The sequence below is a fragment of the Agelaius tricolor genome, unplaced genomic scaffold (genome assembly GCF_023055355.1).
Source record: "Agelaius tricolor isolate 1412-34295 unplaced genomic scaffold, bAgeTri1.0.p SCAF_4, whole genome shotgun sequence".
Taxonomy (NCBI): Eukaryota; Metazoa; Chordata; class Aves; order Passeriformes; family Icteridae; genus Agelaius; species Agelaius tricolor.
The window spans coordinates 19,404,492-19,424,859 of record NW_027269264.1 but is presented as its reverse complement, the minus strand read 5'-3'; the positions used below and the strand labels follow the sequence as shown (position 1 = coordinate 19,424,859).

Below are 20,368 nucleotides of genomic sequence, written 5' to 3'. Positions count from 1 at the left end.
GTATGAAACTTAATATTCCTTTTCTTTTTTTTTTGACAAACATAAGCAGCATGCAACCAGCCTTTTCTAAAATTAGGGGAACTAATTGTATGATTGAAGAGGAAATACTATAATGGTTAGCTGAGTTGGAACCTTACATCTCATCTGGGCCCTTTGTCCAAGAAAAATATTTCTCATGTTCATAATCCCACCTAAATTAGGCTTGACTTTACTGCCTTTATTTTTCTTACTATTGAAAATAATTGTGGTTTTTTTTTTAATCTGACTTTAACTGTTTGATCAAGGCCTAGAGGAAGATGAAAATATTTTATTGTTAAATAGTATTAAAAGGACATAAACTTCAGGAGAGCTGAGGTTTTTAAACTTATTTGTCATATGTGGAAATGTGTTTCTGGAATATTAGGAGTCTTTAAAGTGCAAAGACCAAATATTACTTCATAAATGTATATTAGTAATTGAAAGATTATTTTATTTATGTGAATATCTCTTTTCTTTTTGCCTCAATGGTTTAGATACCTTTTCTTTTAGATATCTTTCCTAAAGATTCATGTAATAGCCTCCTGATATGACAAAAATGGTGAAAATTCTGTATAATTTGAGGATTGTCACCAAATGAAGATTTTAAAAGGTCTTTATTTTCATAATGATCCCTTAAAAAGCACCATCATCTCAATTTTTTGACAATGACAGAGCAGAATGACAGCCATGTAGCCAAATAGATCCCTTTGGTTTGGTCTCAACTGAACTTGCAAATTTACAGCTTTGTCATCTTTTCTTCATGATACACACTGGCTTGATATAATTTGCAACTCCAGGCCAGTAAGGCTCATAGTGATTAATTTGGGTAGTATGTAACTTGAGGGTAAAGCCAGGTGTTGTAAATTATTAGACTCTTTGCCCATGGGAAATATAATGTTTTCATTCTGAGATGTACTGTACAAAATTATGCACTTTTGTTGCTCCATTATTAATTCACCTTCCATCTGTTCTAAATGTGCTTGTATATGATACCTGCATTCTTTAAAAGCCTAACAGAGCATGTTACCATAACTTAATGTATGAGTAAAGAGAAAATTTGACATAGGATTTCCATATCAGTGTGCAATATACATGTGAGTTCCCTAGTAGATTTAATTTTTAACCTCTGTCTTTCTTCTGAGGTAAATCACTGACTGATTTGCTTAACAACCATTTTTGTTGTATGTATTTTTACTAGCAATGACCTCCTGACTTTGTGTTTTATACAGGTTATCAGCAGACAGTCAGAGGGCAGTTTGTTTTTTCTGCTTTAATGTAACTCCCTTCTTACCATTTTGTAAATTCCTTGTTTTGAGAGAGTAAAATTTTAGACCTGAGCCCTCTATTCTGGTGTTCCTGGGGTCTACCTGACAGAGCCAGTGCTTATGTGTAGTGATGCAGCTTACTTTTTATTGGGTTAGACTTTTTGACCTCTTATTTCTGTTGTTTAGGTTTCTAACATTCTCAGAATTTATACTGTCAGGAATGAGTCAGTCATTTTTTGGGTTTGAAAGAAGAGCAATGAACACAAACTCCCCCATTTTGTATTGCACTTTGTGCAATTTTTTTCAGTGCACTAAAGTATGCACTGAGTGAAATATTTATTGCTTTGATAGAAAATGAAGGAATTCCATGGAAATTAGAGGGTAGTAATGCAGAATTAAGCTTCAGAGAAGGACAGAAAAAACTGTCTGGAGGACTGGAGAATGTCAGAAAGAACAGAACAGCAGTGGTAAGTAAAATATGGAATATTTTAGAAAAAAAGAATTCTACTTGTTTGATCCTATGATCCTTATGGCTCCTGTCTCTTATTTGTTCAGATAATTTTTCTTTCTTTCTTGAAATTCAGTTAACACCTTCCCCATACCACTTCACTTCCTAGCCGTACAGAGCTTTTATATCTATATAGCTATACTCACTGGTACACAAGTTTTGGAACAAAATATGAGTAGGTGTTTTGGGATTGTTTATTTTTCCGTATAGTATATGGAACTATTGTTTGGTAGCTTTTCCTAGCACCCTCTTGCAATTACAATATCCACACTCAGTTGTGTTGATAGTTTCTGCAGTACAAATGACAGATTGTTAAAATCAACACTAAAAATTGAATTTGCTCATGTGTCAAAGCGTCTGAAAGGTTTTTGAACTATCATGTCTGCTGGTATGGAAAACTCTATCATCTCAGCACTTGCAGACTGCAGCTGGTGGGGATACCCTTAGCAGGGCTGCTTAGTGATACCAGATATTTGGATCTTTCTCCCTCAGAAAATTTAGAAATATTAGCCACAATTTGGTGACATATCACAGTGTGGGCTGAGGAGCTGTATCTGCTTTAACCTATTTTCTTGCTTTTGTTGTATTAAGTAAACTCAGACAATATTTGTTGAGATATTGTGAATAGTTGGTGAACTGTGCTAACACCTTGACTGTGCTAACATCTTGACTGTGCTAACACCTTTAGTTCACTCTAGGGACTCCCTGGGCTGAATGTTCTTCTGTCTGTCCAGTATATTTTTTCTTAACTCACTTATATATCACAGCTTGCTGTGGTATGAAACATTCCCCAATGCAGTAGACACTCAGAGAAACTAGGAGATTTATTTCAAATATATTTTAGTATTCTCACACCTCCCCTACTGATACTTTTTAGCACCAGGAATTCTTCCAGATGTTGACTTGTGAAGTACATCTTGATCTCTCTAATGAAAACTGAAGCCAAGAATGAATAACATTTCTGCAGCTTTCTATAACTATTCCTTTATTGCTCCTTTCATATTTTGAGAAGTTATTCCCATTGTCTTTGTGGAGCTTCCTTCATCTGATATGCTACAAATCGTTTTCCTACTCATTTGTATACCTGTAGTAACTTCATTTGCTTTTTTGGTGTTTATCAGAACTCATGTTTCTTTCTAATTTTTTTCATTTGAAGGTAAATACAATTTTATCTTTTAAAAAATATTTCTGTAATTTTTGAAATAAAGGACAAAGAGAGCCTTACTGTCTTTTCATTAGAATGCGCTTAGTCCGAGTTTGTCCTGTCTTCCTATAGTCCGTCAACACTTTATCCAGTGAGCTACCTTTTAACCAACCTCACTGTTAATTCACCTCCTGAAATATTTGTAGAAGGTGCTTTTCTGTGCTTTCCCTTTATAAAGATGTCACAGTGCATTGCAGTCATTGTTATAGAAGGGGCTTTCTGCAGTTCTCTTATGTTCCATGTGTAGAGTGCTGCTCCTTGAAACTCTCCTCTGGTGGTCCCTCAGGCTTGCTTCTCTGAAAAATGGTTATATGTATTTTCCAAAAGTGTAGAAAGTGCCTGCAGTGTGTCCCTGTGCTCTGTGTCTTTGCCATTGCTGTGCTGTCTGCTTCCAAGTCTCTCTAAAATCCCCTGAGATTTCTGTAAGTGCCACAATGTATACAACTGTCTCAATGCCTTTCTATCTAGGCATGCAGTTTTGCTCTCTAAAGACTTTTTTGGAAAGCATTAAGTCATCTATGACTTTTAATCTGTGCTACTATATTTCCATAAGAGTGCTCTACATTGTGGCTTCATATCTTGTTATGGGTGTCCAAAAATAATTTATTTCAACAAGATTTTGGGACAAGCTTCTTTCACCTAAGTTTGCAATGGGTTTCTTGCATGTGACTTAAAACCAAACATTCTGGTTTTAATCCTGACAAATCTGGCAGTCTTTTATGATGGAACCATGGCATTGGTGGATAGGGGCAAAGAAATTGACATCATCTACCTGGACTTATGCAAAATGTTCAATGCTGTCTCGCATGCCATGTTTGACTCCAAATAGGGGGTCATGGATCTGAGGGATGGACCCTCTGGTGGATAAAGTCCTGGCTGGATGGCTGCATGCAAAGTGTTGTGGCCAGTGGATCAATGACCAAGTGGAGACCAGTAATGAGTGGTGTCCCTTAGGAGTCAGTGCTGGCGCCAAGGCTGCTCAGTATCTCTGCTTTGGCAACATGGACAGTGGGATTGAGGGCACCCTGAGCAAATTCACTGACAACACCAAGCTGTGTGCTGCAGTCATGCTGGAGGGAAGGGATGCCACCCAGAGGGACCTTGACAGGCTTGAAAGGTGGATTTGTGCAAAACTCATGAATTTCAAGAAAGTGAAATGCAAGGTGCTACACCTGGGTTGAGGTGATCCCAGACATATTACAGGCTGAGCATGGAATTGATTGAGAGCAGTCCTGAGAAGACTTGCAGGTGATATTTGAGAAAAAACTAAACATGAGCCAGCAATGTGTGTTTACAGTCCAGAAAGCAACTGCCTCCTGAGCATCAAAAGCAGGTCAAGGGAGGTGATTCCATTCCTCTGCTCTGCTCTTGTGAGACTCCACATCCAGCTCTGGAGCCCCCAAAATAAAGACAATATGGACTTGTTTGAGAAAGTCCAGAGGAGGTCGTGAAATTGATAAGAGGACTGGAGCACCTCCCTTGTGAAGACAGGCTGAGAAAGTTTGGGTGGTTCAGCCTGGAGAAGAGAAAGTTACTTGGAGGTCTCATAGCAACCTTTTATTATCTGAAGAGTGGCTACAAGGAAGCCAGAGAGTCTCTCTGTCAGGGACTGTAGTGACAAGACAAGGGAGAATGCCTTCAAACTGAAAGAGAGTAGGTTTAGACTAGATATTAGGAAGAAATTCTTATACTGAGAGGGTGATGAGGCACTGAAACAAGTTGCTCAGAGAAGCTATGGATGCCCCATCCCTGGAAGTGTTAAAGGTTCGTTTGGGGCTGAGGGGAGAACTTGAGCAACCTGGTCTAGTGGAAGGTGTCCCTGCCCATGGAAGTGGGGTTGGAACTAGATGATCTTCAGCATCCCTTCCAACCCAAATAATTCTATTATTTCACGATTCTGTTTCATGTGACTTTTTTTTTTTTTTTTTTTTTTTTTTTACATCCTAGCATTGTAGAGAAGAACCCCATGATTAAGTGGTAATATGTGTAAAGATTTTGTTACTTCCTATTTGAACTTTATAAATTTGCACGTGTTTCTCTTTCTGGGACATAATGCATTTACTTTCTCTAGGGCTACTTTATCCTGAACTTTGTGTCCTCCTAAAGCACTCAGTTTTCTTCAGTCCTTTAGATTAAAGTTTCTGTCAGAGGATGGAGATGGCATAAATGAGTCTTACGTACCACAGGATATAGAATTCAAAATGTGAGATTTATGATACAAGGGACCCTGCAGAGTCTTGTTTTGGTGTAAGAAAGGCTTGTTTTTGTTAATCAACCAGTTCTTTAATTGACTAAACTGAAATAAATCTCTCCTAACTAAAAGCACGAACTCTTGACAATGCTTAATTGTACCAAATTGAATTTGCACCTGAAGTTATGAGGAAAAGCTTGCTGTGGAGGTGATGTAGCAGCTACACTGAAACTGAATCTGGAATCAGTTGGCATGTGATAACTTTGACCTTTACCTTCTAAGAAGATATTGGTGTAAAAATTAAAATATATCATTTTACTTGATCCAGAAAGGGCAGGGAAAAAAGGCACTTCATATCTTTTTACCCCAAAGAAAATGTTTTCCTATATCACCAGGAACTTGATTTTGTTTATGCATGTAATTTGTTCTGTGAGAATATATTTCCTATCCTATCAAAATAAAGGGTATAATTTTTGCTCTTTTCTGTAAGAGTTTGCTCAGTCTCCACTTTTCTGTTATTCTCTGGGTCTCACTGTTTTATAGTCAGTGAATGAAATCCTAATCACTTGAAATCTATACATAAGTCTAGCGTAACTCCAGTAAATGCATATTTTCTTAGTATACATATATAAAAAATAGCCAATACATTAGATGAATAATTATATTTAATTAAGTACTTCTGCAAACACAGATTAAGCTTTAGAACTTACTTGCCATATTTTTTTTACATGAGCATTTTTTGGCACTATTTCAGGATAAAACAGGAATGGAATTTTATACTAGAGTGCCGTAAGAAAGGTATTCCTCAATCAAAATACCTCAAGAATGGCTTTGTAGACATCAATGAGAAGAACCTGGACACCCATGGAAAGAATCCTCAGCTCAAGAAGAGCCATGCCTTGTCAGATGGAGTAAATAAAGAACGAAACAAGTTTATTTTTCAGCTTTCTGGAGAGCAGTGGACGGTAAATCTAATGGAAAATATGTTTCTGTTGCTGAAGAGTTTGGGTTTCTTAGACTTATCTTTTAATCTCCCCCTTTTTATGGCAAATATGAAATTGATGCTTTTACACAGTGTTAGAAGTGACCAAAAGTATTTTCTACCTCAGCCTGAACTAGTGGTTTAGTTTTCAGGTATGAGTATTTTAAATTCTCTGCTGATACATGTAATTCATCCCCCTCAAAAATTTTGGTATGGGTAATAATATTGCAATAAGTTCTCTTTCTCTAAAATTCCCCAGTGCACGAAGAGACATGAAAATAATATTTGTTGGCTTATTGCCGTCTTCTACTAATCAGAGATCTGTGTTATTGCTCTAATGGTGTGATAACACTTTCTCAAGCTCTGCTCAGTTTAAAACTAATATTAGCATCAATCCACAAGGGTCCTACTGAAAAAATGCCACATTTGAATTGCAGATATGCTTGATGTGAAATAGCAGCTTGCAGGTAAGATATGAATTAGTGCTGGTTTGAAATTGAGCAAGTGATGGGTTACAGCTAGTCTCAAGATTTCTGGAGTTGTAAAAGCTTTGATTGAACTGTATTTGGAGAAATGTTATTAATGATAAAGTGAAATTAAAATTTTGATTTTTTCATGTGGTATTATCATTCCAAAAAATAGAAGTCAAAACATTGATAAAGAAGCTAGAATTATTTTTTGATTGACCTGAAGTGTAACTTTATCCTAGATTTGATCTTGAATCTCATGGTGGTTTCTTTTTCAGCTTTCATTTTTCTTTCTTGGTTTAATTTCCTTCTAAATAAACATACAATATTTGAAATTTCTGGGCTGTAGAGAACCCTGATTCCCATTCAGCTCTACTACAGAGACTCTTTCCTCAACTGATACCAATCACTGACCTGGTAGGACTGGTTGTTGGGGAGCTACCACACCTCTTCATTCAAGAACTTGGGATTTTGAATGTGATGTTTAAGATGTGTAGTTAAATGCTGCATTCTTTTGGGTATTGTAAACCTTAGTTTACAGGTACTTTAGTTTAGAGGTACTTAAAGGAAAAAAAAAAAAAAAAGAAAGAGATTACAGCTACTTAGACACTGATATAGTAGAACCTGCAAATATCCTTAATGTATCAGGGTATAGAGAGTTGCATAATTAGACTTCTCTGTTGTTTATTCCCTTTTGTCAAACCATTAAAATTTTGCTTTGGCATCATAAACTAGGCTTTACATTAGGAGGCAAAATCAAACATGCATGTGTTGTTTTGTTTTCCAGAATATTTAATTTTAATTTGATGTTCTGAAAAACTCCATTTAAGAGAAATTGATGTACTGTTATGTATATTATGCCACCTTGAGCAGTACATTCCTAAACACCATGGGTTTTGATATCTTCTTATCACATGCTCAGTGTGTCCATATAAAACAGCCCTCAAGTCTCATTGTCCAGCTCTAGCCTAGCTAAAGTGGGTTTCCTGTTTCAACAACAAACTTACATAGTTTAGATGTCTCCAGACAAAAATGCAGTAACAGCTGATTTATTTAGATCAGTGCTCCTTTAAAGTTGAAATGTCACTTTCTAACAGATGACAATTATTTTAAAATTGTGAAAACTCACTTGACAAAGTTCTGAAAGAAGTGTATATCCACTTAATGCAGAAACTTTTGTCTCTTATACAAGTCATACCACTAATTTTGCTTTTTAAAATCTGAACTGTTGTTTCTGAACCAAAGACAGAATCAGATACTATTGTCTTTTCTCCTATTACTTTCTCACAAAAAGAAAATATTCACATTTAAGCAAAATGAATTTTCAGACTATGAAACCAATGCTGCACAGTCTGGCAATCTGCACATGAATAAAATATGTGGACATATGACAGTTTTCTCAGAGAAGTCTGTATGTTATGTAGCTGGGAGCTGTGGTGTCAATTGTGGTTTAGGTTTTTTTAATTTGTTTTGCGCACAAATGCATCTATGAGTTCAAAGTTTCGGTGATTAAGCACTCAGGGAATTGGAGAAGTCAGAGTTGGGATTACCTGTGCAGATTTATGGGCACATAACAAGCTGGATTTGCTGTTGACTGGCCACTTACCATTGGCAGCAGCAAACAGCACAGTCCTGTAAAGTATCCATTTGGGGACCAGCTGCTAAATCTTCTATCTTCCTTTTACCTGATAAGTATTTCTATTATGTTTCCCCTTTTCTCCCATCAATGAAGCAGTAATATATCCTCTGGACAGTTGATAGCTAAATCTGAGTAGGTTGTTGGTGTGACTTAGAGGTTTAATTTTGAGAACAAGGCTTGCTTTTGAGCTATACCATTTCTTTTTATGGATGCTGGGAAGCTAAGTCACACAGAGGAGTAATCCCCAGCAGAGGGATGTGGCTTTAACACATGCTTTCCATAGGTCTCTGTGTCAGAGTACCCAGGCTGTCTAGATGGTAAAAATGCAGCCTGGTTGGAAAGAAGCTGCTGCTTTGTGCTCCATATTCATGTAGCATCTGGCTTACTGATACTGCATTGTTGAGTAGGAGGCTAAAAAGGGAATTTGTAAAACATTCTATGATGGAATCATAAAATTGTTTAGGCTGGAGAAGACCCTTAAGTTCATTTAGAAAAACTATTAGCCTAGCAGTTGAGAGATGTAGTCATTGGCTTTGGTTATGCTGCAGCAAAAGCCCCATGAGGCTATGTGGCACCTGGAGAACATGGTCTCCCCTTATCTCTGAGGATACCCTGCACAGCAGAGTACTTGTGGATACATAACTATATTCACCCAGTCACAAGAGTTTGGGATAGCCTGGGTAAATATTTTGAAAATAATCTGGGTCATGCCTTTTTGAAAATAATGTCAGACCCTCTTCTGAGAACCTTAGTAAAGGTGAAAATCAGAGCAGATCACATCTTTTGAATTCCTAATAGGAATTCCTTCCTTTGAGACTTTGTGCCACTTTTTTCCCCACTTCTCAAATATTGTTTGTATGATAATGTATTTTCATTAGGTGGAGACCCACTGTTCCTTGTAAAGTAATTATTTTAACACATCTGAGAAAAGATAAAGCTCTTTGACATCAACACAATAGTAAAGGACAAAAGGGTAATAATTTTGTAATAATTAGCCTTTAACACTTTCTGGTATATTTTACTTTTAGTGCTCACGACTATGAGCCTCCTTAAAAGCATGTATTTCTGTGAAGAAGATGAATAGAGTGAGTGATTTATGGATTTTAAGCCAAAGTGTGGCTTTAAATTATGACACAGTGTTAAAGTAGACAGGGGAGCATTGCAGTTTGTGCTTTTAACAAAGGTAGAGTGACAGTGAGATCAGCAAAAAGAGACCGGAAATAAGAGGAATCAAGTACAAATCAGGTTTCCTTAAAAGCAAGAATAACAGTCTTAAACATGATACAGTTAGCACTGGTCATGCCTTTAAAGGGATAACTATAGAAATGAAAACGACCTTGATTCCAGGAAAACAAAAGGAGAAAATGTTAGATTGCAAGAGCGAATGACACACTACAGTGTTCTGTGTAGCTCACATGAAAGTAAAAAGCTCACACGAAAAATTACTAGGTTAGACAAGCAGGTACAAAGTAGTAGCTAAAGAGCCTTGAACTTAATTTTACAGTATATGAATTCTGAAAAATATGTTTTCTCTTTATGCAGATCCTTATTCAAGTCCCTCTGAATCTAAAAGACATTTTGTAACTTGGGTTGTGGTTTAACCATGCCTGTCCATGTAGTTAGCTTCAGCCTATGGGCAGTGGTTGATGTCTATGTTTATGACATAATCTTACCTGTCAAAGCTCCATCTGGCTGGGGCTGTTTGACAACAACCTTAAGGTTCAGGGATCCTTGTCTCCCTTTTACATATTGGACAAATATTTTAGGCTGGACACTAGGGAAAAGTTCTTCACAGAAGGAATGATTGGGCATTGGAATGGGTTGCCCAGAGAGTTTGTAGAATCACTGTCCCTGAAGGTGTTTAAGAAAAGAGTGGATGCGGCACTTGGTGCCACGTTTTGACAAGGTGGCGTTGGGTCATGGGCTGGACTCAATGATCTCAAAGGTCAGTCGAGTTTCAGCTAGTTAATTCTGTGATTCTGTGGTTCTGTGACTCAAGTGTCTACCTCCCATGGGTGTGCATTTCTGCCAGCTGGGAACAGTAACGAATCAGTATTTGCAGTTAGGTAAGAAAAAAGCCTACCATAAAAAATTGTCTGGTCTCATAATCACAGAATCACAACCTGATATTGTGAATGAAATCGGACGGGTTTTCTCTTCTTTTTCTCTTTTAATAAAAAAGGGGCAGAATCCAGTTGTATTGCCCCAGCAGTGAGTCTGCCAATTCTTCTTCTGTTTGCAAAACATTTGGGACTTTGAAAGCATGACAGTGATATGTTGTGCCACAAGTAATTTCAGGTTTCCAAGGTATGTTCCAGAAAAATAAAATTACTTATTTGGGAGCTTTACAGGGAAACACACTGTGAAATATATATATATATATATATATATATATATATATATATATATATATATATGTATAGATGATGGACCTTTGAATTTTGTGTTTGAATTGGATGCCTAGGAAAAAAAAGCACAATTGATGCAACACTTGAGAACCTCTGTACACATAAACATGTATCAACTCAACTAAATGAGTTCTTCAGAGAAACAGCAGCATTAGAACTAGAAACTGAGGCAAAATAATGACATGAATATTCATATGAATTTTTAAACTAAATCACTTTAACTCTGGTTTTCCCCTCTGAGTGTTTGCTTTCTGCTATTAATTAATGAATGTTTATTCTCTAGCGAATCAGTGAATTTTAAATATTTTTCACAAAACATTCAGCATAAGCAAATTTTTAAATGCTGTGATATCAATATTGGCAGAAGAAAACTGGTGATGCTCCTTAAATATAGAGTAGGATTGCTCTCAGCTATGCTACTTTGCCTGAGTAGAAGATTTGGATGCCTACTTACTTTAAAAAACTTTAATGTCAGATGTGCAAGTAAGTGAGTGGTGGTAAAATTCTTTACTCATCAATCATGATTTTCTTGCTTTAATTTCCTCACAAAACAAGGCAGCAAATGACTATATTTGTAGTTATTCTCACAGTTTTATTGTCTAACATAATATGTATTTTCACAGAAAACAGACAATTTCCATTTGTTATTTCCAACTGTTACTCACACTGATGTATTTATTTCCTCCAAAGGGTCAAAAAGCATTGCCTCTTTGCTGCTGGGCTCCAGCCAGTCAGGAGCTGGAGTGCAAGAGGCATGGGAGAGGCTAAGGGCAGGGTCTCTGCTTGGCCCATAGAAGAGGAGGAGGAGGGTTCTCCTGCTCTGCCTGCCAGTGTGGGCTTTGCCTGCTCTCCTCTTTCTCTCAAGAAGCAATAGGCACAAATGAGGAGGGTTGGCAAATCATCATGTTTGATTGACATGGCCACAAAAAGCCCCCCACATTGGTCCCTTGGGACTGTGATGTCCCACCACAGACTTGTAAATGCTCATGGTTGAAAGGAATGACAAAAGCCAGAGGGTCCAAAAAAGCTCACAGAGTTTTATCAGTAAATTACTGTTACAATTTGATATTAAATTGCTCTGCCCAAATGAAGGTGCAAATGAGACCAAATACTGGTTCATTAACACCAATTTTACTTTGTGTACCAGGCTTATTAAGAGAATGGGCAAAAAAGACTGAGGTGGGGACGAGGCAGAGAGAGATAAAGTCATAGAGGAGATAGTACAAGCAGAAGATAGCCACCAGTAAGTGCTTGTTTAAAGTATATGCTGCAAATGTTATTAAGCCTTTCCTTACACCAACTTGCTACTTAAATTTTGATCGTGGTCATAGTCTTTGATCACACTCTTCATCCATGGTGGTAAAGTGAACATACCATACAGAGGGAGAAAATAAGAATGAAGCAGAAGAGACAACTCAATAAATCATGTATGAAACAATTACCATTCCAATAATTTAGAAAATAAATCCCCATGCAGTAATCATGAGCCTCACCCTAAGGAGTTCTAATGATCAGAATGTAGACATCAACCAGGATGTCTACATGGGGCTCCAGCCATTAAACCAGTCATTCAGCTTCATAGGTTGAAACAATTCTGCAATTTAGCCAGTTATCTCTTTCATCTTAGCTCATGTTTCCTTGATGGAAGTAGAGGCATAATGAATGGTTATATAACATTCTGTGTTGGCTAAATTTAGAATTCCATATACATCTTGTTCTTTAAGAAATTGATCTTGTAAAGCCTTTTTTGATACTTGTTGGACTTGCAATTTTAGTTCTCCAGAGGCATACTTTGTCCAATTGCTTGATGTATGCATTTGCCATGTTATGTTTTCTATCGCCCTTTGATGTGGTCTGATAACTATATAAGGTGTATCTTAAATCTCAGAGCTAATCCAAATGGTACAAGACAGTTCCTCATATTGCAAATCCAGGTGTCATTATAGTCCATAAGTTATATTTAGGGACACTATGGGAGCAAAATAATCTTTAACAGGCAGTGGGTATGAGGAATTGGGCAAATACTGCCTGTTGGACATGGGTCCAGTGCATCTTGATTTCCAGGAACTGGGTCCAAAGTCAAGCCACAGGGTGAAAAAGTCCCAAATTAGGCCTGTGGGGTATGTGCTTGGGAGTGGTAACATCCGTCAGTGCTTTGTCAAGGGGTACCATATTGGGATAGAAGTGCAGAGATGACAGGCTGTGGGCAGAGCTTCTTAGGTGGCCTTCCTCCTTTTTTATTTGTGGCACAGTTGCATGCTACACTGAGGTTAATGTCTCAGCAGGGACACAAACAGCACCTCCCTTCCCAAGATTTTTTCTCTGAAACAGGGCACTGAATTTTATCCTCTGGGATCTTTTAACACTACATCTTCAAGGTGCTCAATAATATAGTTTTGAATATTTCCCACTTTATGTGTCTGGACCCTTAATCAATACATCATCAATATATTATTATCCCCTCATCTACTGGAATTGTAGATCTTTTTTGGGCTAGGGTAAAATGTGCTAGCATGGAGGAGTCCTAGTCTCCCTGTGGTATTTGCTGCTGTTAAAGATGCAATATTAGCATTTAATTTTCAATAATTAATGGTCAATCCCTATTTTCTGTTTGGCTTTTTTACTGGCCAGACAGAACAGTTACAAGGAGAGTGAGTGGAAACAATTATCTCCTTTATCCCCAAGTCTAATATCACATGAGAAATTCCCCCTGGACTTGACTGCAGGTACTTTTTATAAAGAGTTTTTCCTGCCCTAAAGGCAGGTATCTCACTTGCTGTGCAAATTTGTCATCATGAACAGTCCATTCTTTCAGATGTTTCTGGAAATGCATTTCTTGGAAGTTTGGGGGGTTTTGGGTGGCCTTAATATCCCCCTACAGTCAAATGCTGCATCTTGGCCTTGTTCACGTGCTTAGGTACAACAAGCAGGTTTGTCCTGGAAAAGTGCTGCTCTACCTGGGCCAGCACAGCCTACTGTGTGGCTGTCTTCTCAAGAAGAACATCCTGTTCTTTACCATGACATGTTATTACAAAAAATCCTTGGTTATTATCAACAATTCTTGTCTTTTATTACCAAAATACTTGGCTGGACCCACAGCTATCCATCTGTATATTGTTGTTTGAGACATACACATTAGCCCCTTATCATCTGGGATTTTACAGGGATTCTGCACAGGCTTAGGACCAGCTGCCATCTCCAGAGGTCCACCTGATGCTGGCAGGGGGATGCTATAACTCTGGCTGTCTCGTGATGCAAGGGCACTGGAACAACTTGCACAGAGCACCGAGTGCCCTCCTGAAGAGGGAGGCCTGTTGCATGGGGACAGCTGTTGGTGCAGACGTGCGTGGGATATACTCAAATGACTTCCTATTGCATGCCAACAACTCTTCCTGCCAGAAAGTGGTTTTTTTGGAAGGGATTCTTTCCCTCATATCCCACATGTCATCGCCTTCAAAGTTGAAAAAACATTCTTCCTCCCAATCCATGTCTTCGTCCAAGCCAGAGAGAAGATCCAGGTCATAAGAAGGCCTATAATGGACCCACCTTGGCACATCCAATTTGGTGCTTGTGGGTGTGTGCAGTTAACTGTCCCAGTGCTCTTCCTTTGCCTCATGTGGAAGGGGCATGGAAAAACTCTCTTCCTTAGTACTCCAATTTTTGTCTGTCCTGTCCTTTTCTTGGGACAGCTCGTGGCCTCTGCTATCTTCCCAGTATTTCTCCCTCTTAGCCAAGGCCTTGGTTGCTGCTGCTGACAGGAGTGCCCCTGCTGCCAGTCCTCCTTGCTGCCTGCTGAGGACATGGGCTTCCATCAGGCTTGATGTGGAGGAGCTGGGACGTGACCAGTTGGGCCTGTGAATTGCAGATTCCTGTCTCTCTCTGTCTGCTGCGCTGGATGGTGCTGTCATCCTCATACCCCTCATTTCAGCCTTCTAGGGGGGCTCATAAAACAGGGTCCAAATTGGGCCCATTTCTCTATTTCTTTCAGGTGGGCTGCTGAGGTAGGATGCTCCATTGTTAAAACCCCAGTACTCTGACCATGCCTGATGTGTGAGGGGCAGGGGAGGCTTCTCCTTTTCTAGCACTCCAACTTTGGTTTTCATTGTGTTCCACTTGAAACAGGTGTTGGAGGTTGTAGAGTTTCAAGCATTCCCTCTTCTCTACCAAGATCTTCTTGGTCTCTGGTACTTCCAGGACTGCCCCTGCTGCTGCCCCTGCCCATCGCCTGCTGAGGATGTGGGCTTCCAGAGGGCTTGGCGAGGAGCTGGGGGGTGGGCTGCAGGGGCTGTGTGCAGCAGTTCCCTGGCTCTCTGCCTCTGCTGCTGTCACCTGCTTGATGAAATCAGAAGCTGCTGCCTTGGATCTCTCTTGAGCTTCAGTGGCGAGAGGCACACAGTGGTTGTCTGCCTGCAGTGCTGCCTATGGTTGCACGGGGCTCACCTGTGGGCAGGAGGAGAAAGATGAAGAGGAGGAAGAGGAAGAGGAGGAGGAGGAGTAGGAAGAGGAGTTGGTCGTCCCATCCCCCGAGCCGTTCGCCCTGCACCTCTTTGGCAATCTCTGCCACTGAGGCGTCCAGGGGAGGTGCTACCTTCTGAAGGAAGTGTTCTCCTGGGATTGGACACTCCAGGTCTTAGTGCTCTTTAAGTAATCTCAGGGTCAGGGCGTGGCCCTGTGTAACAGTGGTCTCTAGGCACCATGAGACCCCTGAATCACAAAGGGCCCTGGAATGTGCTGTTGTGGCAATGGACCACACACCCCAGCACCCTTAAGACAGCTCAGAGCTGTCTGGGACTGAGGGAAGCCAGCTGGAGGCAGAAATGCCTGGCAGACCGTGCTTTCTCCACACAGAGGCTCCAGCTGACCTAAACCACCCCCTCCCACACAGCCCCAGTGCTTGTGGCCCTGCTGAGCTCAGCCCTGTCTGCCTTCAGCCGCTTGGGGTGCCACCACCCTGGGCAGCCAGTGACTGAGGAGTGATGTCCAGATGTCAGAAGGATAAACTAGTTGTTGATAGAATTGCCCGGTTAAGGTTTATGGCTTACCACCCAGCAATCCTTTCTATGCAAAACTGTAAATTAATCAAAGAATGCTTGTGTGCATTGGCCTTTCACACACTGGGTGAAAGAGAACACACAGTTGTTTTGGGACAACAGGGGGGACATGGGGACAGTGCCAGTGTTGTGCTGGGGACCTGCAGCAGAGAGTGCCTGGAATTAGCTTCACATTTTTTTAGAAGAGTGGGAGATTTGGATCCAAAATTTTATTTTGGCCCATTACAGATAAAAGTATAGACCTGGAAAAGAAATCAAATTTAAACTTAGAGCTTTGATCACAGTTTTAGTTCAGGCTCAGGTCTAGCAGGTGAATTATCTTCTAATTAGAGATATTATAATCAGCAATGGTTGTATGTTTGTTATTTATTTCCTTTTAAAACTTTTTTTCTCCTCCAAAAATCAAACAAGTTTGAGGTATTGTTTTGCTGTTAAAGGCAAAAGACTGGCTATCCTCCAAGTGTCAGTCTTCACGCAGCAATTTATCAGCAGGCTGCCAGCTTTAGCATGGCAGCAGAAGATTACAAAAGAACACAAGAGAATCAGAGAGTAAAACAAACATAAAGCTTGTGGAAGTTTCAGTTCCCATGCCTATCTAGTTTGTAATGAAGCAAAATATCACATCAATTTATGTTTCAGCAACACAAACATAAATACATTTTAAAATGGAAAATATTGAAAAAGTACACAGTAGCAAAGTATTTGCATTCTTGCATTTGCAAATTGTAAATATGATCACATGATATAAAGAAATATTCGCAAAAAAGGAAAGTAAGTTGGCAGTTGGTAGAAGAATGGAATCTACTTCCATTCTTTTGAAGTAGTGTTTAAATGCATTTCTGTTGCTGCACAGGAATATCTTGGTGCTCTAAACAAGTTTTAACGCAGACATGAAGAGTTAAAAAAAGTGATGCATTAGTAATAAATATTTTTCATATTTTGGCTTAATTTTTCTAAAATGGTGAATGAGTTTGATCTTGCTCTGGTAGATACCCTTGTATGCTGCACTGTTTTCAATGTATCAAGGAGAATTTATTTCTTCTCCCTTCAATGTGGGAGAAGAGTGTGGCTGTTGGCTTCAGAGGACAAAGGGCTGTATTTGCCACCAAAGAGCTGGAGATGGTGTGTTGTGACAATAAAGTGAAAAAACCTTTTAGGTTGATAGAAAAGCAGAGACTGACCTGCAGTGTGGAGAAATAGAGTGGAAAATAGTGTCTGTTAATACAGACATCTTTTCCTCTCCAATATGTTTATGAATCTCTCTCTCTGAATCATGGTTTTTCCCTACAGAGATATCTATAACACTCCAGCTAAATACTATCTCCTCTGTGCTGAATTTTCCATTCTTTAAAGATAGGAAAGAGAATACTAATTGCATTTGCTGTGGTCCTCTGTTATTTTATTTTGCTGCAGAAAAATGTGCAGCACTGAAGATGAGAAATAGTAACTAATTCTACAAAGGAGGAGAGGTTTCTCACTACCAGCCCTGAGGCATTTGAGGCATTTTATTTTTTAATTGTCATAAACTGACAAATACAGAAGATGGATCACAATGCAATACACACATACACCTCATCGGAAAGTGAAGTAAGAAATGAAATTGTCTTATCAAGTATGGAAGGGAAGGTAGCAAGCCAGAACAACAAAACATAGGCTTTATGTCTGCATGCATAAATTTGAAAATAACTGAAATGAGAGGCAATAACAACCAAAAAATGGCTTCTGATCAACAGTCCAGAATATCTATAATTACAGTTAGATGTTTTAATTTAACTAAGAGTTAAGTAGCACTATTGCTAATACAGAAGTTCAGCACTATTAAATATTTCAAATGCATCATTCTTACAAACGTCTTGGGAAAACTATGAAATCTAGAGAAAAAAAAAAGAAGAGGGCAATATCATTTTTATAAAAACCAGTAATTCCTACTGTGCCATATTCTTCATGCACAGGAAACAAATCTGAAATTTATAAAAGAATCAAAGGCCGAAACACTCACATCTCTTCATACAGAGCAAAGTTAGTGGCAGAACCTCTTCCAGATTATTTATTCCACATGTTACTTGTGCACAGTGTTATAAAAGCTAGGACAGACTGGTAAATTATGCAATGCTTTAGAAAGTGAGGGTTAAATGATCTGATCTTCAACTTTTGGAATTGATTTTTGTCTGTTTCAAGCTCAAATAATTTGGTGACAATTCAAACAAAGACATGTATATCTGAAGTGACTACCAATTAATTAAAGCAATTTTGTAAGAATGTAAAGCTTTATAAATTTAGGTTTCATTCATGTATTGAAGACTTTTGTTAAATAGAATAATCTGAAAATAACTCAGAAATTACAGGAAATTTCAAAATTATTTTGTATTTTGAAAGCAAAGGATTTTGCATGATTAAATAAAAATTACTTGCAAATGTGGACTGATTTAAAATTCAATTTTGTTTTTAAATTTTAAAATCAATTTCATTGTTTCTAAGGAAATCCTCTAAATTTTTTTAAACATTGCTACAGCATCTTAGCAAGTTAAGCCAGGTGATATTTGTGTATAGTATCTGAAATGGTTTCTGTTCCCTCTTGGAAAACAAATTTTGAAGCATTGGCAGGCTTTCAGAACAAAATCGCACTTCTTTTTTTTTTTTTTTTAGCCAACCCTATTTAGATATTCTCTATGCACTCTTCTGTTCTGTGCTGCATTTTACTACATCTTGATGTGTGAATTAAAGCACTGAAATGTGTTTTAAAGAAATCCTCCATCTGGAAAAAGGAAATAATGTGTGAGACACCAAACAGATTGAGTTCTTCAGATAGGTTTCTGTTTTAGAGCAAATAATTGCATTAGGAGTTAAAAAAATGAATATGTGAAGACAGCTGCAGTGCTCCTTAATAGCAGACATCTTCTGTAAGGCTTTGGCAAACTACTATTCTACATCAAGATAATTGAGGCAAAGTGCATTTTTCTCCTTGTTTGGAAACAGAGTAACAAAATTCTAAGTTCATGCTTTCTGTTTACCAGTTCTTATTTCATTTACAGGAACTCCCAGATTCTCTGAAAGAACAGATCTATCTGAAAGAATGGCATGTGTACAATACATTGATACAGACCATTCCAACCTACCTTGCACTATTTCAAGATCTGAGAGTACTGGAATTGTCAAAAAATCAAATCAACCATCTTCCAGCAGAAATTGGTGAGTTGGTCCAAGATATTCAGGTATTTTATATTCATACCATTTAACTATATTGCAGGGAAATGAGCATCCATGGATATTCTTGTTAATTTACTGATAATTGTCTTCCTCATTTACACTGAACAGTTCCCACTACATTTTTATATCTCTCTGGCTTTAATTATACTTGTAAAATTGCACTGAAAGCTATGATTATGGTACGGGAAAAAGTTAGGACATTTTTGTTATCTAAGGCAGTTATTGCTTGTATTCAATAGATGGAGAGTTGTTTCTGGGAACAGGTGGTGTCTTATATTTCTTACAGATTAAGAAAAATAGAAATATTACAGAATTTTGAGCCTCAAGATGAATTGAAACATAAGATTGCGGGAAAAAGGAATAAAAAATTAGAATCCTGCAAAAAATATACATTTTAATTTTTTTTGAGAGTTCAATAATGATCTTAATTTATTAAAGACATATAGAGTAATTGATTCATAGAAAATTTTGAATTGGAAGGGACCTTAAAGGTCTTCTAGTTCCAACCCCATTGCTGTGGGCAGGGATACCTTTCATTAGACCAGGTTGGTCAGAGCCCCTTCCAACCCGGCCTTGAATGTTTCCAGGGATGTTGCTTCCACCACTTTTCTAGGCAACCTGTGCCAGTGCCTCAACACCCTTACAGTGAAAAATTTCTTTGTGATATCTAAACTAAATCTACTCAACCTGGTGTTATAAGTTTTAGAGAAACAAATTCTCAATGCTTAAATACTTTGGCCCTTGCCATTTTAAGCTACGTAACAATAATTTTAATGCTTGCCTTGCCTATGTTTTTAGGTCTTACAATAGAAAAGCTTGTTTGACAGATTGTATTGGTATTGAGAGGGATTTACTATTCTTACAATGAAAAAATATAGCTGTAACAGGTGGCATATTTGAGAGCTGAAGAAACTGGGCCCATTTTGGGCTCACCACTATCAAGCTCATGCACCCAGGTGTACTGATACCTCAGCCTTTAATTTGAAATACATCAGTCCTAAGCTTTTCCCATGAGTGCCACTCCTTACGTACATTAAGAGAGAACAGTTTAATGACTAAAAACCTCATGTCTCTTGATATCAAAAGTTTAACTAAGAAAAAACAGGAAGAGGAGGAGCATCCTGAAACACAGAAATCTGAGCTAGAACTTTCTACTCTTTTAGTATTCTATCAGTCAAGTAACACTCATGCTTTTGATTTATTTACTAGGACTATATTTTAGAAAGAAAATTTTACATAGACATCGAGTTCTATTTTATAGCTTCAGCCTGGCATCTAAACACACTAACAGATAGTAAACAAGACACAAGCAGGACATAAGGGACATAAGATGAACACTAGCTGTTTTATCTGCACTTCAACTGCAGAACTTATACAGGTCAGTGAGTTTAATGGACAAACGCCTCATAAGACATAGTTTGGAAGAAA

The 20,368-nt window shown here is 38.3% G+C and overlaps 1 protein-coding gene across 1 annotated transcript in view; it reads left to right on the top strand.

Annotated features, from left to right (window-relative positions):
* The window catches only part of LRRC2 (leucine rich repeat containing 2), a 78,690-nt gene that overhangs the window by 17,731 nt on the left and 40,591 nt on the right, over positions 1-20,368 (top strand). Inside the window, exons 3-4 of the mRNA XM_071425933.1 lie at positions 5,941-6,151; positions 18,766-18,922. Coding sequence (XP_071282034.1) covers positions 5,941-6,151; positions 18,766-18,922 — 368 coding nt within the window. The remainder of the gene's footprint in view (positions 1-5,940; positions 6,152-18,765; positions 18,923-20,368) is intronic.